At 37.3% G+C, this 24,261-nt stretch overlaps 3 protein-coding genes across 14 annotated transcripts in view; 1 reads left to right on the forward strand and 2 right to left on the reverse strand.

Moving 5' to 3' along the window:
• Positions 1–24,261, forward strand: part of Svil (Supervillin) — a 162,216-nt gene that overhangs the window by 117,183 nt on the left and 20,772 nt on the right. For 7 of the 12 annotated variants that reach the window (XM_068286519.1, XM_068286516.1, XM_068286520.1 and 4 more), the window contains one exon: positions 1,297–3,524. In XM_068286519.1, the coding sequence (XP_068142620.1) occupies positions 1,297–2,657 (1,361 nt within the window). In that variant the 3' untranslated portion in view covers positions 2,658–3,524. Of the gene's footprint in view, positions 1–1,296; positions 3,525–4,089; positions 5,552–24,261 lie in introns of those variants that run through there. The other 5 variants (XM_068286522.1, XM_068286523.1, XM_068286524.1 and 2 more) reach the window with 5 other exon arrangements.
• Positions 15,593–16,612, reverse strand: LOC137574031 (uncharacterized). Its single transcript, XM_068286135.1, has 2 exons — positions 16,181–16,612; positions 15,593–16,110 (listed from the first exon to the last, which is right to left on the reverse strand). The coding sequence occupies exons 1-2, from the start codon at positions 16,571–16,573 to the stop codon at positions 15,730–15,732; spliced, it is 774 nt and encodes a 257-aa protein (XP_068142236.1). The 5' UTR covers positions 16,574–16,612; the 3' UTR covers positions 15,593–15,729.
• Cyp4d20 (Cytochrome P450 4d20) lies at positions 17,811–19,975 on the reverse strand. Its single transcript, XM_068285860.1, has 5 exons — positions 19,620–19,975; positions 19,159–19,545; positions 19,030–19,099; positions 18,754–18,950; positions 17,811–18,661 (listed from the first exon to the last, which is right to left on the reverse strand). The coding sequence occupies exons 1-5, from the start codon at positions 19,780–19,782 to the stop codon at positions 17,937–17,939; spliced, it is 1,542 nt and encodes a 513-aa protein (XP_068141961.1). The 5' UTR covers positions 19,783–19,975; the 3' UTR covers positions 17,811–17,936.

A 24,261-nucleotide genomic window follows, 5' to 3' on the forward strand; every position in this document is an offset into this window, starting at 1 on the left:
CTAGAACTTAGTTTTATGTAATTTTTAGATGAGTTCTGGATCGTTAGAGATTTTTAGATTAATTTTGTTTTAAACAAATTTGTAGATCAAATTTAAATCAATTTAGAATAAGATTTAGTTAACATTTAAAAGCCATCTGAATGAATTTTAGATATTTTACTTGTTTGACCAACTTTTTCATTCGTTTGTGAATTTTCTACAACTTTAAGAATGAAATTTAAGAGATCCGACTATGAGTAATAATAATTTCGTATAAAAATAAGCAATGATATTTTATTTTCATTCTATGGAAAGATCTATTAAACAAAAGGGCATCAAGGAATTAATATATGTATTTAGATAGCTTGATAGAAAGTAGACTCACACAACTTTCTGTGGTTTTTCTATGAGTTCTTTTGGCGTCTGTTGCGGGAGGCGACAACGGCAATACTTTGCACAGAGTTCATATCAATCATGAGTAGACACAATGACGATGTCGATGATGATGATGATGATGATGACGATGAAAACAATAATGATGATGATGATGATGATGCAGAATGAAAGAAAGCAACAAAAAACGAAAGCCGCAAAAGAAAGATATTGCAAAGAGAGTATAGAGATGAGACTGACGGCGGCGACACTCTCATAAATGTCCATTGAATAACTAAATAGACAAGTGTGGACAAAGAAAATTACAGAAATTGCTTTTCAACAACACACACACACACACACACACAAGGAAAAAAAACCAACAAACTTTCTAAGCGGCGGCAACAACAAACCCGACAATGTCTCGACGAAGAGAGCAAAAATCGGTTGTACTCGGCCGATTTGTATATGAGTAGTTACATATTTATATATATATTTAGTGGGTGATAGGGCAAGCAGCAGTTGACAAAAACCGTTTTTTATCGCAACAGCAGCAGCAGCAACAGCAACAACAACAACAACATATCGGCAACACCAGCAACAACAGCGGCAGCAGCAACAATTGTTGTCTCGTTTCATGTGGGCACAGAAAAAAATGGATAAAAACTCAGTGCGCAGTTGAAACTTGCCTTCAATCGAACATTGAACAACAGCAATTATGGTTTCATATAATATTATTAATAATAATAACAATAATAAGGAGAAGAGATCAGCAAATGAGTTGAGTAAGTTTTACCCAACAACAACAACAAGAGCAGCAGCAGCAGCAGCAACAACAATCCTCAGGATATACATAATGCAGTAGACTAATTCCTCAATTCCTATCTCTTTCTCTCTCTCCCCCATTCGCTCCTACATTACTTGCCACTTCCTCTTCTGATTTAGAACCCTCATCTTTATCACTGGCCGAACGTTTGGCATTCTTCACCAGCCTCTGCGATACTGGCAGCGGCGGCGGAGGCGGCTGTCGCACTAGCAGCTATTCAAAAAGTCCACAAATGGATCGCACACCGCGTAGCAGCACAACAGCCAGCAGTGCCAGTGTCACGCCCACACCAATGGAGTATTCGCCCCTGCTGCAGGAGGATCATCCTATCCAACATTACCAGCCCAGCAGTTTGACATTGGAGAGCATAAATGAGCACAATTCACAAAATAGCAGCAATCATTTTCATGCCCTAAGTCGTTCAGCCACAGAGCCAACAGCGGTCCTTTATGATCAGCAGCAATCGGATCCACAAGCGGTACCAGGAGCAGTGTCATCTGTCACAAAAATCAAAATACGCACCATAGGTAAACTGATATTGCCGGATACGTTTATGGGTGATCGCAATAACAACAATAATGCCACAATCAACAATCACAATTCGAACAAGACATGTCTGGGTCGCCTGCAGACACTCGAAGAGGTTAAGATCTCAATGGGTGTGCGTACCATAGGGAAAATCAAGTCCCCATTTATCGAACAGCAGCAGCAACAACAGCAGCAGCAACATTCGAAGCTTCTAACAAATGGTGGCTCCTCATCGACTCAAAGTGATTCCGATTCGGGCAAAGAGAATTGTGCCTCAAATGAGCAAAAAGATAAGACGTCACCGCAAAAGGTATCCGAAATGCGTCGCAAGATAACCCGTATAGTGCAACAGCAACAGCTGCCACAAGTCCAGCCAGTGCAGCGGCGACACACCACAGAGATAACCACCGGCAGCAACGCTGGTAGCAGCAGCAGCAACAACAATCGTTCACCAGTTGTGGATGAACGTTATGCCAAATATTTTGGTTGCAAGGACAGCTTAAAGTCCACCCCAGTACTGAAAACGGAATCCATGCCACTGCCATCAACACCAGCAATACCATCAACACTATCACCACAGCAACAGCAGCAGCAGCAACAACAGCAGCAGCAACAGCAGCAGCAGCAGCAGGAGCAGCAGCAGCAGCAGAAACCTCAGGCAGAGGCCACAAATGAGTATGTACGTTTGCCCACCGTTAGTGTGGGTAAACGTCGTGAGCTATTGAAACGAACCCGTCCCATATCCTTTGAGTCTTCGATATATACACCAACGAATGGCGCCGGCGGCAGCTTTAGTCCCACAGCCATGCCCAGCCCCAAGAGAGCTCATTCGCCCGGTAATCGCATTAAGGCCATGATATCCTCCTACGATGACATCATTGTTACACCAGCTGAACTCAATGCAGCTGGCAAGGAGTTTCATCGCCTTTGCGAAGAGTCTTCAGTGGGCTAAAAAGATTTAAAAGAAAGAAAGACAACAAAAAATCGAAACCCTTTCAAAAAAAAAAAAAAAAAAAAAAAAGAAGTTCTCAAAAAGAAGTAGGAAAAAATTGTACATTTTGGCCAAATCAAAACAAAATTTCACAAATTTTTTTCAAATTACGTTTCAAAAACATTCTCCCCACCACGTTGTCATCCCTCCCTGCCTAGCTCCCTTCCTCCCTACCCCTTTTACCAACTCTCTTGTGGCTCGCCTAAGGCAAATGCTCAGTGTGATAGATGCGTTTCGCCTCACACAAAAACGAAATTTTCACCCACAAATCATTGTCCAAACGAAACGAAGAAAACAACAACAACAACTACTACTGCTACTATATATTTCTTAATAAAAAGAGTTATTATCTTAAAAAAAAAAAAAAAAAAAAAAAAAAACAACCCAAGCAAAACAAAATATAAAAAAAAATAGAACGAGAAAAAAATATAAAATTTAGGCTTGTAAAGGATATTTTTTTTTTTTTTTTATCTTATATATTGATTATTATTATTGATTTCAGCCAGATTTAATGCCAGTTATACAAAAAGAAAAGAAAAACGAAAAATAATTTAACAATTTGTGCTTGGGCTTAAATATATACATACATATAAATTATATCACATTTTATAGAATGGATTTGAATGGATGGGAAAAATGGAAAAGAACGAATTGTACCTTAAAAGGCCTAATGTTTATTATTATTATGATTATTATTATTAAAATTATTATTATTATTATTATTATTATCATTATTGTTTATACTTAAAGGCAAATTGTTAAAAAAAGAAGTAATCGAGAGAAGAAAGCCCCCAAATAAGAAATAAAACTCAAGAGAGAAGTGCTAAATCAAAGTGTTTAGTATTAAGAGAGGCGGTTTAACTAAGCTTGAATAAGTATATATATGTATGCATGTATATGTTTATGGGTGACTTTAAAGGTAAAAGTCAACATTTAGAAAACAAATGTTGTTGGCAGTAGATCAGATTCCACCTAATGCAAACACTTTTTTCTAATGATTGCTGCAAATTTGATTGGTCTGAGGATATCTTAAGCTTAGCCCAACTACAACATCAAAAATCTTAGATCTTAGAGCCCAGACTTGATACGAAGAAGGAGTTATACATCGGGATATATGCTTTGGAAAGAAGTCAAATCAATTTATTATTCATGTTTACTAGATTCAGCCTAAAATGCATGTGTTACATATATGAATAACAATGGATTAAACAGAATGACTAAAGCATGTGAACTTGCACTTTGCATTTAATTGATTGTTTTCCTTTTCAGTTGGAAACTGCTTTGTTTGACTATGTTAAAAAACAATTGTTTTTTCGTTGGTCCGCTTCTAGCCACGCAAAGTATCCTTTGAATTTCTTGACTAATGTCCTTTCTTTGTATATTTAATCCATAGCCAAACCAAGCAGCAGCAGCAACAGTAGTGCCTCGGAACCATTGAAAAGCATTCTTAAGACTGGAAAACCAATGCTTGGCGCTGCCATGGGTCGTGGCCTAATGCCAGTTGATCTTAATGCCGAACTGAAGAATCGTCTGAAACGTTCAACTCATGCCACAGTGTCCAATCTAAGGAAATCGGCCACTGCAGCAGAGGTACCGGCAACGACAACTATTGATGATGAGGTTGATAATCCTCAACGTAATTTGGCTCAGATATTGCGTAATGTGGCCAAAGAGAACACAACACCGGCCCAACAGCATGATGATGCAGTGAATTTAGTTAGAAATTTATCAACATTGGGTCAATCGCGACGCTGTGAGGAAGCAGCCAGTGGAGGAGGCGGTGGGGCTTCTGCCTCGGAAGGTGAAAGTTCTGGAGGACGTGAAATCGAGGCGATTATTAAAAATAGTGCTGTGGCACGTAGAAGGCGTCAGCAGCAGCAACAACAGCAACAACAACAACAGCAGCAGCAGCAGACAGATGGGTGAGTCTATGTCCACCAAGACGATCATCACCTCCTGCCATACCCAAAAGCTGTGCCTGTGCGTGCGTTCTCGCTGTCTCTTAATTGTAAATTAACACTAAGAAACTAACCTAAAACAAAAATCAAAGAAAACAAAAAACAAAAAAATGTTGATCTTAGCTTTGATCATGGTTTATATATTTACATATGTATTATACATACATATATGTATGCATCAATTGTGTGTGCTCTTCTCAAGACTGGTTAAAAAAAAAAAAAAACAAACAAAAAAAAAAAAAACACATTTTTGTACCATTAAGAACAACCAAAAACAAAAAAAACTTTAAAAGATTTCAATGTTTGCATTTTTCTTTCACATTATTTGTGTTCTCACAATGTTTTCTACTAGATGTGTACTTCATTCTTTTCTCTATCTCGCTCTCTCTCTTTGTGTTGCCTTTTAATAATTGAAATTAAATGAAATTTTTCCGATTTTCTTAAACACACAAAACAAAATAGAAACAAAAGTTGTTTCCCCATTAAAGTCAAGCCCATAGCCAGAAGCTATTACTGGCCACATCAGCAGCATTCCTATCAACAGCAGCAGCAACCACTGCAACTGCAACACCGGCAGCTGCAACAGCAGCAGCAACAACTATTACAGCAACAGCAACATCGGCAACAGCAACCACAACAACAACAAAAATTATTAAAGCCAAAAACTACATACTCATAAACTTGTAAAAACAAAAAAGAAACAAACGGAAAAATATGCGTGTTAAAAAAAAAACAAATAAAGTTTTAGCCATTAAGTTTGAACCATTTGCTTTGCTTACTACCTAACGTTTTAATGCAACAAAACAAAACATACACAAAATACAACAAGTAACTGAAAAATATATATTTTATTGATAAAAAAAATAAACGAAAAACACACAAATTTGTTTAAAACAAAACGAAACCAATGCCACAATATATTTTTACGTAAAAAACCAAAAACATACAAAAAAGTAAAACGAAATAATATTAATATTAATAAAGTTGCCGAAAAAAAAGAAAATCCCATATAATTGTTGTTTTGTTTTGGCGCCCACACTTTGCTCCCATCTAATCGTGCTTTAATACTAATTCTTGTTGATTAATACATTAAACTGCAGTGCATGTCAGAAGAACATAATTTTTATAATTTAAGCATGCTGTTGTCACATTTTAAAATTACTAAAGTTGGCGCTTCATCAGTGGCGCCTGCTCATTTTGGGGCTTTCTCGATTGAGCATTTTCATGCTGACAGCTGGTAACACTATCCAGACTATCGATAACAAAGTCGATGGATTTGCCATCTCTTGTTGTACCAATGATTTCTCATTGTTCGACTCTTTTGTCGGAGTTCGACTTCTTTGTTCGATGTTGGCTTCGGGCGAATGAGCAAAAAGTTACGGCGAATAGTACCATCCGGGCGAATTCGGCCATTTGGTTGTTGTTGCATTTGTGAGTCGAGCGAATTGGCGGCGAATTTTGCTGTTATTGTTTTTTGTTGTTTTTTCGCGTTATTGTTGTTTTTGCTTTCGTAGTGAGTAGACGTGTGTGTCGGTGATTTTTTGGTGTTTTTTTTGTGATTTTGTTTACGCTTTTTTTTTTGGCGGCGCGCGCGTCTATTGCGCCGACTGCTAAAAAATATATCAATTAAGAATAAAAACAAAAAGTGCATACAAATTCCTTCAAACATCTATGCCAGATATTTATTAGTGTGTCGTGCAATGTTTGTTTCCGTTTATAATTTACAATTGTCAATTGCGGGAAGTTTTTCTTTCAATTAGCTTTCGATTGTAATTGAAAGCGCAAGTGCAGCCGCAGTTGGCGTCGTCGTCGTCATCGTCGCAGCGAATTAAACCGAATTGAATTTGCAATTGCAATTGATTGTTTGCATTGAAATTCAATAGAAAGGTTAGTAAAATGTACATATGCATTTACTATGTGCATCTGCCATCCCTTCTCAATGTGTTCATCCCCTCCGTGCTAGCTCTTACCTGCCGATGACGGATGCTGCAGCAGGCAGAATAACTGTAAATTCTTTTGCCTTGTGTGTTTCTTCTCATTGAGGAAAAAAAAAAACAGCAAAAAACTAATTTAGCTGATTCACAAAAACCAAAACTCCCCTTTGCAAACTGTCTGATTTTTTACGCTACACCTCCCCCATCATCAAAAGTAAAGGTATATTGATTAAGGGCAGGAATATGCAACAACTTCTTACATATCTATGTATGTATGTACATATATACTGATGTATTTGTACATATATGTACATAAGTTCTTTTACCTGTTGCAATCATTGATTTTGTTTGTTTTTTGGGAGTGAAAATCTGTGGCAAAAATTGATTAATTTTTTTGCACTCTTACCTAAATCGGAAAGGAAACAAGCAAGTTTTATACCTTTTAACATCTAAACGATCGTTTGAAAAACATATACATACATACATACATATTTATAGTAACTTTAATTTGGATTTCAATTTGTTGATCTATTGTTGTTGTTGCTGTTATATCTAATTTTGTTGATTGTCTTTACTTCTTTTGCCCTTTCAAATAATCACAAGTATTTAAATGTTAAGGTTCAAGGTTTTAAATCTAGGCCAGTATTTGCATAAGTATCTATACTTATGTATGTATATACATTTATCTCAATAAAGAAATCAATCAAAGAAAACAAACAAACAATAAAAGCAAAAGAAAAAGTCAAGACCACCAATGTTTTTATTGTTTAATCATTATTACCTTAAATATTTATTTATTTACACTTTGCTGTGTTGTAGTTTCATTATTGCATAATTTTTGATCAGATCACACTCCCACCTTGTCGTCCTCCTGCCCTCCCCTCCCCCCCAACCCTAAACTCTAGGCTAATGAATAAACAATCGACAGCGAGAAAAAGACCCAAAGAAAGATAAAAATTTGGGGGATAGCTAGAAAAAAAGAGAGAAAGAAAAAAATGCCTTTCGTTTTCAATAAATTTGCATAATTTTTTGCGGTGTGGCGGCTCCATTTGATGAGGGGCGAGAAATCTGTATAAATGTAATTAGTTATGTCATAAGAACGACGTAATGATACCCTATCCACGAAAAAGTTGTTTTTTCCATTTAGCTAATTGAATGCATTTTGGCACAGAGTTGGGTCTTTATATCCAAATGTTATAAACTTTTTCTTTAATCTACAAAGAAGTAAGACAGATAAATTAGATATACGATTTCCCCAAAACAAATACATATATATTTCCATAATGGAATCTCCTCTAAACAAACAATTAGCGTTAATCTGGATTTATTCATTATAATTGAATCCACTTTCCCCGTACTTCTCTGAGTATGGATGATCGTAAATTGACTTCAATTAGAGCTCAATCGATACGATCGATCGTTAAATAAATCAAACCACATTGAAGTGTGAAGGGTAAGGGGGAAAGGGTGCCGGCCATAAATACAGACAAACCGTAAAGTGCTTATCAGTTTTAGATTGCGTTTTCTATTTCGATTTTTATGGATAGCCCTATCTAAATTTCAAGTGGCACTTTGGCAGCGGCGGCTAATTTCGTACGTATGTATGTATGTGTGTATATATACTTATATGGGAAAGTGTAGAACAAACATTAAACTTAAACCCAACAGAAATAAACTGAGTATTGATATGCGGAAAAACGTGAGCTCAAACGCTAATGAGGCAGATAAAAGAAGAAAAAACACTCTAAACAAATTTACAACGCTTGAAAAATTGTAAAAATACAACAACAACAACAACAAAGAGAAAAAAATGTTAATGTAACGAAACTTAATGTACAAAGAAAATTTATGTATGAAACAACATGCATTTTAATAATAAATTTAACAGCTTAACAATGAATAGTTTAACACAAGTTCAGGATAAACCATTTTATCATTAGGATTTAGTAAAATTTTATTTGTAATACATACCACCGAGAGAGTGTTATATAACAAAGCTTAAAACATTTTTGTTAAATGCATACATTTTGTTGATAGATAGATTATATGCAAAGTGATTGAACAAAGAGTTATACTATATGCACATACTTATTAACGCAATACGCCATTTCGTATGCATTCTTATCTAAAAGCTAAACTAAAAATAAATTGTCTTTGTAATGTGATATTTCAGTTGTCCTTTACGTTTTGTTTTCATATAGAAAATCCTGAAATCAAAACAAACTTTTTAATCAATTTGCCATGAAAAACAAATAGAAAAGAAACTGAATTTGGTCTTAGGGGGAGGAGAGAAGAATGCGGTTATTCAGATTCAATTTACTCTTTCGTTATAATTAGGTTTTTGAGTGATTTGTTTGTAGGCTTTTTATCAATTTTTCATTGAACGAATACAATATGCTGAGCCGCCCTCTGATCGCATGGTGGCAGCTGTTTCCCCCACTAATCCATTGCCACGATTCATCTTCATCCCTCCCACACATTCGTCTTATGAACATCTCACGCAACATTTCCATTTAAAGGCATGTTTCTGTGTTATACGATGCTTTTCGTCCCCACCCTCCCCCCATTTTCGTTTGCATTGCTAATGCATTTCCAGCAGATTACACAATATTTTCAAATTTCAATTCCAAAACATACATATTTCTAATGCAGTGATCCATTAATCATGTTTTCATTTAGCTTTGTTCGTTTCTTCGACTTCGTTATGCTTTGTTTCAGTTTATATAGCAGGGCACATAAAAACTTTATTCCCCTTTTCCTTCCCTTTCCCTTCCCTTGACTCAGTATATGCTATAAATATGCATTTCGTTTTAGTATTATAGCAAAAAGATTCCATCAATTTCAATGCAACAAAATCTCATCAGCGATTCTGTCTTGAGTTTTCAGATATTTCAAATATTTAGCTTTTCAGAACAATATTAAAAAATCATGAGCTTTACTTTAGAATCTAAAGATTAGATTGATAACTTCTACTTAATACATAAGATTTAGAAAATATTTCATAACCATCTACGAATTTGGAATATGAGGCCCGTTGTCGCTTCTAATGAAAGATGAAACTAAACTAAATATTTTAACCAATTTCAAATTGAATCTATTATTGTTAAGAACAAGGTAAATAAATTCCATTTGCACTCTATTTAAAGAGAGCTTTTAGCTCAAACTAAAGAAGAAACTAAACAGAGCTATAAGAAAAGTGTTTTTCTTTGTAAATGATTATTATACAATTTTGTGTCTCTAGTACATTGACTTAGTCTCTGACTCTCTCTGTCTCTCTAAACGATTTTCTTCCATCTGTTTCTTTCTCTCTCATTGTCTTTGTATTCACTTCTGGCTTTTGCCTTTGTTCAAGTTTTGGTTATGGTTTGGGGCACAGCTGTTTTGGTTTTTGTTTCCAGTCAGACAGTCTTTTATAAAATTTGGAACAATTTGTGGCAAGTGTTTTCGCTTTTATTTATTTTGTTTTTTTTTAGTTTTCAGCATCTTTAAGCTAATTAATCATTTACCCACTTGTAAGTGCAATAAGTTTGAAGTTAGATAAAGTCATTTAAATATCACATATACATATATATGTATGTCACAATATTGTGACAAGAAAAAAAATCATCATAAATTGTATTTATGGCCAAAAAAAACTAGACAAAACTTGCTCTAGGCCAAGTCAAGTTAAGCTAGCCTCCTCCTCCTCTTCATCTTCATCCTCCTTCTTCTTTTACACCCTCCCGCTAAAGCCACTCGAATTACCAAAACGAATTTGAAAGCTCTCTTTCATGATGTCAGGTCGTCTGTCTGTCTGACTGACTGAATGATCCAGCCAACCAGTCATATACAGCCAGTATGTACATAGTTTTGCAATAACTGAACAAACAACATTAGCAGGAAATGTTGAAATATAAAAAATTGGTTTTCGAGCGCAATTTAATTAATTTTTAATGAGAATAAATTGCAAACAGTTGGAAGTCTCTGTGTGAGTTAGCCCCCCACACAAGCATGAGAAATACTCAATGACAGATGATTAACCACAAGTGAAACTGTTTTCAATGCATTTGATAGACGAATAATTATTTCAAATTCACTGAAATTCTTCAGAAGGATGGGGATTTATTTTAAAAGGTATACATATATTCCCGGTTAATAAAACAAAAAAAAACCAACTCGAATCTGATTGCCTCAAAATTATTCTATTCTATTCTATATTTTTTCAAGTCTGCAATCTGAATACCGCGCTGACATTGACTTTGACACTCTCGATAGGAGAAAGAAGCGAAGGAGATGGAAAAGTCAACAAACTGAAGTCTAGGATAAAGATAAATCCTTTGCCTAGACTGCAGTTTCTAGTTTCTCTCTCCGTCTGGTTTGCTGGTCTGTCTGTTTGTTTGTTTGACTGGCAAATAAAAGTCATCAGAATTGTTGACAACTCATTAGCCCCAATGAAGAAGGCGGAGGCGAAGGTGGAGTTGCAGTTGCAGTTGGAAGCTCTCATCTCTTCGTACAATGAACTTTTTGGACACGGTGTTCTCCTCTTTATTTTCTTTTTGCTCATAAATCTACTGTGGCTGCCGCTGCTGCTGCTCCTCCTGCTCCTCCTATTTCTGCTTTAAGCTAAACGCAAAGTGAAAAATGTTGCCCCCGCCCCCCACTTTTGATCCCAATGAAGCAACCAGCAGCTGCAACAGCATCTTTCCTCAATGCAAACTCTTTGTGCCTGGGCATGTGTCTTGTCTGGCCATGTTCCGTGTGTTAGCTCCTTTGTCTGCTTGGATAGATGGTTGAATGGCTCCCTGGCCAGATACAGGGAGAGAGAGAGACAATCTCTTCTCTGTCATAGATACCATCATTGGGCATTTATTATTGCAGTCTTTCGTTTTTTTTTTTCTCCTTCTTTGTGTGTGGTTATTCAATTTTCTTTGTCTTGTCTCTCGCGTATCATCCTGTTTTGCCGTCATCTGGTTGTTTCAGGCTATGCCAACTCACAACTAACATTTCCTTTTTGCCTATTGAATTTCTTATCAATTTTCCCTTGATATTTCTCCAGGGCCCCTATCCCGACCCCCAACCACATGAAAGTTTGAGTGACAAACAATAAATGCATCGCCTAACTGCATCTATTGATCTGTCTCTCTGTCTCTGTTTCTGTCTACCAGTCAATCAGCCAGTCAGTCAATCAATTAGACACCTGTTGCTTTTATGCAAGCTTAAAGCATACTGAGATGGCCAAATTGACTTTTTTATGGCTAGAACAGGATTTCTCATGGGGGGAATAGAATTGATGACAGGCAGTTGCATGTTAATATACGTTTATCTCTGCGCGTTTTCAAGAACTAGAGAGACTTTTCCACTAAACTAAACTAAGATTTCAAAATTATGACTAAATTGGATAATAACCAGCAAAGCCATAGAAATTAACATTCCAAATATCATAGGAGATCTACCATTTGCAATTTTGGTATTCAAGTAATCTACTTGCTCGTTTATATCGTTCTGTTCTTTTCCCTTACACGCTCTCTTCGTTTCCTTCGGAAAATCTTTATTTCTTCGTCCTCGTCTCGTTAATTTAGTTGTCGTTTGTTTCACTCTCGTCTATTCGTATTCGTTCTTATTCATTTAGTTCTCGTTTCTTCGCACTCGTTCATTACGTTCTTATTCTCTTCCATCTCGTTTCCATCTCTATTGACCTCTCGATACTTTTTCTGATTGTCCTCGCAGGCTTGTTTCCTTTTCCCTTTCTCGCTTTCCTCGTCTCCCTTCGTTTTTTAAAATCTCTCTCTTTCTGATCTCGTTAGTCTTAGATTCCAAACAACTTATGTACATACATAGATAATAACTAAACTCGTTGCTTTTTAATAACTCTGCCTGTTCCTCCCAGCTTAGATTCTAGGCCAGGAAACACAAATTGGTTATTTTGCGTTCAATTTCCTTTTCAACTTCCTTGCAGCAGCATCACTCCACCCCTCTCCCTGTCTCCTGCTCTCTCGTTTGTACATACATTGTTAATCGATTATTAATGACTTTGGCGCAATTAAGTAACAAACAAAGGCAAAAATCGCTTCATCAAAGCGCAAATACAAAAAAAAAGAGAAGAAAAAGGCAACAGCCATAATAACAACTTGCCATTACCATTAACACACAAGCCAACAGGCCAGAGATCGGTGGAAGAGTGGACCAACTGGTGGACTGGTCAAGTCTGTTTGGGACTACCTCCTCCTACTCCTACTCCTGGTCCTCCTGTGTGGCTATAAGCAAACAATTTTTAGCCAGGCCAGAGAGTAAAAGTTTTTTGTTTCTTTTTGACATCGGCAAGGCAAGTGCAATCTTAAGAAAAATCAACATGCAAAAAAAAACGCCTTCAAAATGTGAAAATGCGAATGACCTGAATACACAGACACACACAGAGATATGGAGAGAGAGCGAGAGAAGCGGAGAGAGGGAGGTAGAAAGACTGAAATTGATAGCTTACCAAGGCGCATGCGCAACACGCAACAAAACCAAAATGCCTTAAAAGGCAGCGGCAACACCGACAACGCTGACGACGACGACGATTTCCTTTTCTGCTCATTTTGTATATGTCGTGGCAGCAGGCAAACTAGTTTTTGCCTCGATGATATTAATACCCTGTAAACGATTGCCAATCGGAGAGTATATCAGAGTCAGAATCGAGTGAAAACTTGGACACTCTCAAATGGGTAGCATCTAGTCTGGTTTAATTTCTTCTTACTTTTGGGGACACTTGCAACTTTTTCCTTAATTGGCCGCACTTACTATACGCCCTCCTCTTCCTCCTCATTTGCACCTTACCCCTCACTTCATGCCTCTTATTTTTGCATATGGAAAAAAAAAGCAAAACGTTTTCCACATATTGATTAAAATTGATTCTCTCACGTTTTATTAACACATTTCCCCCAATTTTCGCATAGACCAAATGAAAATGAAACGTTCACGTTTTGTTGTATGGAAAAACAAAACTAGTTTTTCTTCTCTCTCTTTTTGTAGATTGATGCATGATGATCTTCCACTATTTAACATTCGCTTTTTTTTCCATGCTTGGTTAGATGTGCTGAAAAGTTCAATGAAGCGAGTAAATTGTACACTCAAATGTGGGTTAGTTTTGGAAGCCTCCACCTTTCCCCATTCTACGTGATAGATAGATAGACCCCCCATCATTCTACATACTACTCAGCGTCTAGGTGATTAGTCGCTGGTGATGACGAAATGTGAGGCATCATCATCATCATCACGAGTTGAATTAAACTAAGCGTGGAGAATTTCTAATAAAAGTGATGGGAGAATGAGGCAGAGACAGAGGCAGAGTCACTTTTTTGCAGTGTTAAGTAATGCCATTAAAAAAATGTATATATTTAATGTCTACGATGACTTTTGGTCATATCCATTAACTTTTAATGGCTTGCAAAATTAATTATCTGCAATAATGCCTCAAATAGTCAAAGAGGACACAGGAGAGTATATGTCCATAGGTAGGTAGGCGTTGAAATTTCACATCTCTTGAAAACCCAACCCAATGAAATGAAAGCCAAATAAGCCAGAATGTTCATTACTTTAATGTACTTTAGAATCATTACAATTTCATGATCAAAGATACACACATTTCCCCCAATACTTGGAAAATGTTTCAGATGGATCAAATGAAAAGTCATATTTTATAGCATTTTTTAAGAAAATGATTTTACTTAAAACCTTTTCTGCTTTTGTAAGCGATAAATTGGCACTCCCCCGATATTAAAAGAATGCTAGCTGTCGTAGCTTTTTCTCTCTTCCATTCCCCCTACTTAATAAGCAGTTCCTCTTGACAGCCAATTAAGAGGGCCGCACGTCATAAACACCTAACTGCATACAAGTTGCATTTTAATTACCAACAGAAACTACAAAATACGAGACATGGCCAGCATAAGCATAGCCAGCCACTCCTCTTTGGCTTAAACTTAAACCTCTTACCAAGTGCAGCACAACGGTTGCCTGCAATTGCTGGCGTACCAATAAAACGCATAGAAATTGACGCAATTGGCATTCCAAGAATTACATACCACAAGTTAAGTCAAGTTTTGCTGCTGTTGTTGTTCTTGTTGTTGTCGTTGTTACTGCCGCCAGCAACAGTTCTTGTGCCAGTGTCAGCCAATTGTGTTAATAAATGAGCTAAGCACTTGCTCTACGGCGGCAACGAATGAACAAGCAACGACCAAACAGGGCCAACAACAGGTGTTTCATCTATGGTCATGTCTTCTGGGTTCTACTGCGGCCCTAAGCATACATACAAACATATATGTACATACTGAAATACTCAAAAGCCATAAAAGCCAAACATGTTATGGTCAGAGGCATCTAAAAAGAGCAATTGAGTGCGGTGCGGCTTGTCTTTGTCAAGGTCTGGACTCTTTTTCTACTGTGTATAGGTTGAGAAGTACTCGAAAATTCCAAAAACTACATATTGAACTTAATGTAGAAATATATAACCCAAGTAAAGCTGATTGCATTAGAAAACCCGTAAATGAAGAAGCCAGACTTGCCCTTTAAAGCTCCTTATTCTTTTTTTAATGTAGGGTATAATCAATTCGGTGCGATAACTTACTTTACCTTAAATGCCAAGTTTTGAACCATTTTTTCTTGCTTGATTTTTTTTTTATATTTTTGCCTTTGCTCTTCATGGCCATAAATGGCTCTTGAGATTTTTGTAGTTGGCATTTTCTTGTTCTGTTCTTCTGTTCGGTCTATCTGAAGATCTCGTTGAATTATTTTTTATTTAACTCAATTATTAGCACCTTAGGTTTCTCATCAATCATAAGAGCTTTCCGCATTAGCTGGCCAAGTGTTGAATAACGCCAACGGAAAACGGAAGAGGGCTCCAAAAACTCATTAATCACAATTACGAAAGTGGAAAAGAAATCGATGAATTGAAATGAAAACGATCTTAGCTTAAATCGTTGAAGACTTTTCGCACCCACCCAACTTTTTTTTTTTGGTGAATATTTTGTGAAATTAAAACCTCTTGGGGTTGTGAGTAAATGTACCCTTCTTAGTTCAACTGGGGGTTAATTTATGTATTTACTAAGGGTTGCATATTAGGGACTTCTTCTCTTTCCGTGACATGTCTGGAAAGTATTTCATAAAGTTCTTGCCACCTTTGTGACATTAATTTAGCAAATTTAAAAGCTGCTTAAATTGATCTTCTATATTAACTGGACTTTCGGTAGTATTTGGTAATGTTGCCTCAGTGGTTGGTGGTGGCGGTGGCTCTGTAGTTGTGGTTGTTGTAGTTGTCGTCGACGATGTGGTCGATGATGTTGATGTCGAGCTTGTGGTAGTTGGCATCGGTTTAGGCTTGGCACGGCCATCCAAACATGCCTGCAAATAGTTATAATTTCCAGCTGTGGACTCTACATAACTTCTCTCTGCCTTATGAATGCATTGCTCATGCTGTAAATCGATTAAACGATAACGCTCTTGCAATTTGGATGCCTGATCGGAGGCGTTTCCCGATATGCTATAGGTGGTAATGGTATTATTCGATCCCTAAAAGAAAAGTTTGGAGAAATTAACGTACGTTCTTTGAGTACGCAGCATTGGAGTTACTTTCACTTACCACATTCGCATGACAATTAAAGGAATCCAGAGTGTTGTTGATTTTATTGCACAAGTTAAGATCACGGCATACTTTTTCAGCTGATTTCTCGATTAACCTGCGAGTTGGCAAAAAATCATGATCGATCCCTTTGCGTGAATTCTGTGCCTGCTCCGAGCACACACTATAGTCTTTGCTATACTGCTCCGTAATGAGATTCGATTCACCAATGTAGCCAGCAAAACAGGCCACCGAGGCGAATGGATCACGACGCGTCACACTCGATGAGAGAAACAGACGTGTCAAACCATCCTGGGTGGGTAATCCCACATACGGGGGAAATGGACGACTTATGCCCTCGGCAAAGGCTAACACGGCCAGCGATGATAGAATTAGAATTAACATTGCACACATAATTATTGCCGAAGAGTGCTTAACTTTAACTAACTGCTGATGAACCACTTTTGACGCATTGCGCCGTCTCTTGGCCCCTTTTTATACTTTTCTCAATCTCAGTCCCAATCTATGCAGACTCAGCCGAATGTTGACCGACAAAACTGATAAGATGATTATATGATTTCCTCCCTTTCTGGCCTTATCTATTATCTATAGCTATATCTATTGTTTTTTCTTTGCAAATTCTCTTAAACATTGCAGAACTTATCTCTTGGGCCTAAATAACCAACCTACTCACATATACATATAACATAATGACTTGAGATCATATTTTCTTTTTTTTTTTCTCATTGGAGATTTATGATACACTTCCGACGAAAATTTCTACGAAATATTGTTATTGTTTAATTCATTCTTAGAGGTTTCTGCATCTTTACAACCTTTGAAAACGGTGTGAATGCATAACAAGTAAATTACAAATATTGACCCAAAGTAAATACCTACAATAATTTATATAAGATAAACCACCAGCACTCAGTTATCCCCAGTCCAAGTCAGCAGCTTCATTTGCTAAATAAATATTCCGATGTATAAACCTGAACTAGTTTGCTTTGACTGTCTAATTTTATAATAATGAGCCTAACGAGTAAATAATTTAGATAAAGATTAAGTAAACAAAGACCGCTATAATTTACTCGACTTAGTCATCGATTTAATAACACTGTTACCATAAAGTTAGTTAATCATTACTTTTTCTAGTAGCCAGAATGCACTTCAAAATACAAGTAAACGATCTGTGATTATAGAAGATACATATGTATTGCAAGACTAACTAACTTTAAGAGTCTTCGTCTATTAGGTCGATTAAGAAAATATTAATAAATGCACACACATTTCCATTGATCGATCTATACCACAGATTCTATAGTAACTACTATAAAAATGTTCTTTGTAAATTAAATTTTCTAGCCATCAAAGGTATTTTCAGTAATTTCAAGTCCATCTGTTTAAATCAATCTCTCAACGTGATTTCAAAAACTATCGACATAATCGTCAATATTGGTCGGCACTTAGTTAAGGCACAAATTTACGTGTCGTTTCTTTCTAAATTGTCATGGAAGAAAAGGAAAAGGACCATATAAAACAGAAAAAGAACAGACTAATTTTGAGAATCATTTCTGAAAAGTTGAACAAAAAGTTTGAACCTTAATTGATTATTCGCAAGTATAGCTTTAAAAATTCTTTCATACAAAAATTAACATATTAAAAAAAGGTTTATTCAATTGTATTGATATCTGCTAGAGCATAAGTACAAAAAGTATCACAAAAACCCATTATACACCTTAACCAAACATTAAATATTAACAATATGTGTTAGATTCTATTTCGATCTCGGCTTAAGGCCCACATTCATGCCAACAGACGAACGTAAAATGAAATTCATCATGGGTTTCACATCCTCACCGAGAGGCAATAGATGATAATATCGTATCACTTTGCTGATCAGTGCTTTCATCTCCAATATGGCAAATTTCTGACCAATACAGTTCTTGGGACCAGCACTAAAAGGAACATAGGCAAAGGTCTGGGGTTTAGCATTGGGTTTTGTGGCATCGTCATCGGTGAGCCAACGTTCTGGTTTAAAACTCAGAGGATCGGGAAAATATTCAGCATCGCGTTGGGCAAAATAAAACACCAAATAGATGCTAGTATTTGGTGGTATTATCTGGTCTCCGATACGTAACTCCTTTGTCGTATGTCTACCCACAGCTGGCACTGGGGGATACAAACGCATTGTCTCCTTGATGACACAATCCAGATATTTGAGTTCCTGCAATAGAGATTGAGTGATCGGTGCGGTGGGGTCTTTTCCAAGAACTTGTTGCAGTTCATCATAGAGTTTTGACTGCACTTCGGGATGCCGGGAAATGGAGTAGAGAGCATGAGAGACACCACTGCTTGTGGTATCATCGCCCTCAAACATAAACGTATCGACCTCTTCACGGATATCGGCATCGGTCAGGGGTTCTCCATTGATGTTGGCCTGCAGGAGTATGTCCAGCAGAGCCATTTGTGATTTACGACCAATGTCTGCATCAGCCAGACCTGAACGAAGATGAAGCCGACGACCACAGAAACGGAAAGCAAGCAAAAAGCTAGTTAGTAGTTGTAATTGATGAGGATCGGATTCGACTTACTCAACGGTTGGTAGCTACCATTGGCCTTCGCTTGCTCCACAGCTGCTCGTCTTTCGCGTATGACCTTGTCGGTGAAGTCATGCATGATGCCTATATCTCGGACTAGTTTGCGATGCAACAGCGGGCAAGTGAGACGAAAAAGCCAACCATAACGTTGCGAGAACTTAAACATGCGATCAGGTTGTATATTGACTACACTAAAACACACACACAAGAAAGCGAAAAAGTATGTAAACAAACAAAAACTAAGGCTCGTTCGGTCTAGTCTAGTCTTACCTCTTCAGAGCCTTGATATAGGGAAAATCCTCATTACTTTGGGCATTCACTTGAACACCCATGGCGGTCTCTAGAGTAAAGAGTAAAGTAAAATATACGAAGATCTTTTCAATAGAGAGCTATTCTTACCTGTGATAACATCCAAAGCAGCTAGTGAGACATACTTAAGCATATCCACCACAGTCTTACCATCGGCATCTTGCTTCAGTTTCTCCACCATTATCTCGCTCTGTTTATCCATTATCTCCACATATCTTTCCAGCACTTTGAAATGGAAAGCATTTGTGAAAACCTTACGTCTGGCATGCCATTTCCTATCCACACTCAGCAATAGACCATCATTGAGAAAGGGTCTTAGGAATTGATACAACTGTGCCTTCTCCAACAATGTAGTGCTGCTCAGTATGGTCTCGAAATATTTTAAATCCTTTGTATAGATCAATGATTCATTTAGAATCCAAAAACGAAATGTTTTACCATATTTCTCGAAGGCATTGCCCACATAATCGATGATATCTATTGAATATTAAAACGAAATGCAATTTTAAAATTGAATGGCGTTTGCCTAAACATTAACGATTTTGGCTTACTTTCTGCTCCCAAATGGAGAGCCTCTAGGCCACAGCCCAAAAGGGGCAAAGTTCTTGGTCCTGTTATATGGGATTTGCGAAATATGGCAACGCGTTGACGTTTGCGTCCAAAGTCCCAGGTCAATAATAAGATCAAAGTGCCAATTATCAAGGTCAGCAGCATGTTTAATGTTGTGTCGTCGTCGTCGCCGTTGTTGTTTTTTGTGATTGGTATCAGTCTCCTCAGTATTAAGTTGTGCCGGGGCAAGCTGCTGTTTTTTTTGTTTTTGTTGGCCGCTGTTGCCGCTGCTGCTGTTGTCGCTTAACTGACAGTCAACCGACTGTGTGAGTGGAGAGTCACTCACTAGTCCGATTATCGGAACGCTTGACCAAGCGCACTTTTAGTTTTTAATTCTAGAATCTGCCTGCCGATACCCCCGCGCCCCCAGCTTCCTCTCTATTTCCATCTCACTCTATCTTACCTCTGCGCAATTTAAAAACTAAAACAGGTTTCCAGTAAAAATAAAGTAATTTTTGAGTGTTGCAACTTTTTGTGTTTGTTTTGTTTCTGGCATATAAAACGATTCATTGAATCGCGCGCGATGACTTGCTAGCATTATCATTCACATACAAATATGATGTATACATGTACATATACATATATATGGTATACATTGTATATATATATTAAATATTTATATATGCATATGATTAGTACTTGACCGTATCTCCTGTCCAATTAAAATGCAGCTCAGTTTTACATTTTCATTTGTTTTCTTTCCATTTGTATGTATGTATGTGGATAAACTAAATACTTATACTAACCTTAAAGCATATATATATGTATGTAGGTAGGTGATCGTTGGTGCAGTTAGTTGGAGAATGAAGATCGCACACACATACACACCATAATAGCTATATTTATGTTTGGACAGATCCATTTTACTACCCCTTCCTTAGCATTAAGTGCAAACAGGAAACGAATGGGTAGCATCATTCTCGTTATCCTCCACCATGTCACGTCACCTTCAGTAGGGGCACAAGACAAACATTGATTCAAGCAGCACTTGTCGCACATACTTTCCTACTCATGCCTTCTGCCTCACATCATTCGTTCTTCCATGAAATTACACACTGAGGCAAAGTAAGAGCTTTCCTCTAGAGTAGTACTCTAGGTGGTCTAGTCCACTGTTGCAAAGTTCAAGTCACTGATTTGTTTACTACTTGCGAAAAGTATAATATAAAATTGACATCTCTAATAACTCAAATCATCCCGCTTTCGTTTAGAAACGATATCTAAACTCAGTGAAATAAGAAAGGATATTCTTGAAGTCACACAACTATAGCAATCCCATACTTTAATAGTCACCTTTGAAATTTTTTTAAAAGTTCTTTCAATTCCAAATGTGTTGGCCTCCCTTGATACAGTGTGTAAGTATAGGGTAAAGCGAAGAGTTGCGGGAAGTTGAGAAAAACAGCTGTGACAATTGGAAGAACGAGAACGACGACAGTCAGTTGAATGGACTTGTGACAGTGAATAGTTCTTGTTGTTGTTATTGCTCGTTGAACTTGTCGGCGACCGCGCGAGTTCATTGTAGTTGAAGAGCCAGTCAGCCAGCCAAGCCAGCCAATGTGGGACCTGAGACCTACACTGGGCCCACCGGCCCTAAGTACATGGAAGACGGTCGGTCAATTAGGGGGCATTTGAGCGTGGGTTGTCTAAAACACACACACACACACAAACACACACTCGGAAAAAAGAAACAAGTTATCAGTCAAAAGAGTTGGAGACCCCGCCCCGGTTCTACTATATAGGAAGCCAACGGTAAACGAAAACGTCATCATCATCAACATCATCGTGGTTTCGACCAACAAGTTTGTACAACCAAAACTTGAATGAAATGCGTTGACTCATGATTTTCCCATGAAAACAAAACAAAAACCAAAGAGCGGAAGATTTTCGATTCGATAGATTTTCTGGTCTTCATCCTAGGTAATAATGCGGGCCGAAACAAAAGATATCAGTGAAGAGAACAAACTCCTCCTTAATGGTGTATATCAATCAATAAAACCCAAACCACACCCAAGAACAAAAAAAAAAAAGAAGAAGAGAAATAAGCCCAAATGAAACGAAAACTGCAAAGGAAAATGAGGGAGAATATGAAATGCAACCCCACTTTACAGGGGAAATGAACACCAGGCATCAATTAGATACTGCTTAAGTGGGGTGGGGTGTGGGAGGAATGCCCGTAAAGATTGCCAGTGGACGGTGAGGGGTTGGGTGGAGTGTGGAGCTTTTGTTTGTTTTGCCAAAAACGAAAAACGCATGTTTCCTGCTTCCGTCGCTGCACAAGCTGTGGGCCCCTCTTTAAGTTGTCGTCTAGTCGTTCGAGTCACTCAACTTTTTGGAAACAGAGGAATAAGAGTCATCTCCAACTCCTACCCCCACTTGCGTTTCATTGCTTTTTCTTCATTTTGCCATCGACAACAAATGAAACAAAGAAAAACTCCAAAAGGGAAGAGAGGTTTGTTTTGACGCTTTACATTTGGTTTGGTGTTTTTTTTCGGGTAACTCCGGGCAACCGGCAAAAGTAGAAACAACAACACATGTCTGGCCATGCTGGTTGGTTGCATTGAGGGGGTTTTCATCCTGGTGGCGGGGAGGATGAGTTTGGGTGTCTGGGTGGCAGCACGTGCTTGAAGCACTGCGCCTGCTCGTTAAAATAACAGTGTACAAGGAATAACTTCGCTTTGGTCCTTAGTCACGAAGTTTTCATGCCCTAAAAGAAGTTTAAACCGATAAGAATCATATTTGGTATATATATTTTCTATAAAAAAATACATTAAGGCAATTATTTGAACTCGTTTGATAACATCCTTTAATTGGTTAAAGATATAAACTAATTGCGAGAGGGAATGCGAAGCATTCATGGTATTCATAGGGTATTTGCCACAACCCTGTTGCTTAGAAATGTTGCCAATCGAAAATGTTGTTAGACTTGAATGATTTTTGATGTTGCCAAATGTTTATGTGAATGTTAATACAAATTGAGGTGTGTTTGTGTGTGTGGGACACCTTGAACTTGAGGTGAAATTTCCAAACATAACCCACAATTACAATTAAATAAGCAGAAAACCAAAAAATAAACTAACAACAAAGAAAAAAGGTTAAAATGAGCAAAAGTTAAAACTAAAAACAAAAAAGCGGAAGGTCAGTTTAAGCCAAAGCAAAAAATTACTAAGGGGGCTTTTGGATCTCAAAATGAAATAAAATGACTGAGTTTGGCGTTGACGTTGTAATTTTGCATCATTATGTTGGGTGATTGCTGCGGCGTGGGAAACTCAACTCTATGAAGAAGGCAAATGCTTAAACGTGGTCGGATGGGATCGAGTCTGGTCTGTTTTGTATATATGTATATAGTTTTTCTTTCCATCTCCCTCTTTATACATATCTCTATATGTTCATCTGCTCTGTCTGCATTGTTTGAGATCTTTATTTTGCGCTTTAACTAAAAGAAAGAAGAGAAGGAAAGAAGGCAAAAACTTTTTCTTTGTGTAATATTGTCACTTCAATTTTTAACTTGAGCTTGAGCTTCATTCGCAAGTGTCATTTGAGTGGCAATTGTTGCAAAATGTTGCATAAGCTTGAGTATACTCACTCATTCACTTTTTGTTACTTGATGATTTATATCATCATCATCATAATTTTAACCACCAAAAAAAAAAAAAAAAAATGAACCGGAGACGGCCAGGTGATCATATTTAACAATTTTGCGGTTTTAGATTGTTATTACACACACACACACACACACACAGAAAGATAAGTACACATGCACACACACACACAATTACATATGTATAAGTATTTGATTTGTGAGTTATTTTATTTTATTTATTTAAGTTTTTTAATGGTTTAACCTTCTCAAATAAAATAAATAAATTCAGGGCTAAGATTCAAATCAATGGCAAAGACACGATTCTAATTGAATTAAATTTTAATTTTATATTTTTCAACAAATTTAGCTTTTTGTTAAATATTTTGCATAACTTTTCAACACCTTGAGCTACACATAACTTTGTGGATTTCTTTTCTTTTTAGTTTTTTTTTTTTGCAATTATTAAGATATATTCCGTGTTATGGACTCATTTCAAATTTTTGATATTTATGCCGCGCCAAATAGTTTATAAAACAATTCATTTTGTTATATCATTAACCCAAACGAATCTCTTTCTCTTGCCTCACTTGGTGGAGATCGCGTGATCGGGTTTTAGCTTTAATTATGGCATCAAGTACGAGTCGAGTAATTCAATTACAAAATGCCTTGTAAACAGTGCAGAGGGAGAGGATCGTTAAGTCGTCTAATGGCTGGATGGATGGCTGGTTGGACCGGCTGGCTTATTATGCGCATATCAATTTCTATTACATGGAAATCAAACAGAAACAGAAATAAAGGGGAAAAGCTTTTGCCAATCTCACATCATTTTTTCACAATTTTCAATTCTGCTCAGTTTAAATTACACACTTGTGGGTGTGGGTGTGTGTGTGTGTGTGTTTGATGGATCCATAAATGGCCGGTCTGGTCAGTCAGTGGGCCTGGCCGCACCCAAGCCAAGTCAAACCCCGACTGGCAGCACTCAAACTAATTGCTTGACTAAACTGTTA

This window comes from Drosophila tropicalis, unplaced genomic scaffold (genome assembly GCF_018151085.1).
Source record: "Drosophila tropicalis isolate 14030-0801.00 unplaced genomic scaffold, ASM1815108v1 contig_443, whole genome shotgun sequence".
NCBI lineage: Eukaryota > Metazoa > Arthropoda > Insecta > Diptera > Drosophilidae > Drosophila > Drosophila tropicalis.

Excerpts from the sequence above, each read along its gene's own strand:
- LOC137574031 (XM_068286135.1), bottom strand. The coding sequence starts at position 16,573 with ATGTGTGCAATGTTAATTCTAATTCTATCATCGCTGGCCGTGTTAGCC. Across the intron at positions 16,111-16,180 it reads TTAATTGTCATGCGAATGTG|GGATCGAATAATACCATTAC; the intron begins GTAAGTGAAAGT and ends CTTTTCTTTTAG.
- Cyp4d20 (XM_068285860.1), bottom strand. The coding sequence starts at position 19,782 with ATGCTGCTGACCTTGATAATTGGCACTTTGATCTTATTATTGACCTGG. Across the intron at positions 18,951-19,029 it reads TATATCAAGGCTCTGAAGAG|TGTAGTCAATATACAACCTG; the intron begins GTAAGACTAGAC and ends TGTGTGTTTTAG. Across the intron at positions 18,662-18,753 it reads TGGTAGCTACCAACCGTTGA|GTCTGGCTGATGCAGACATT; the intron begins GTAAGTCGAATC and ends ATCTTCGTTCAG.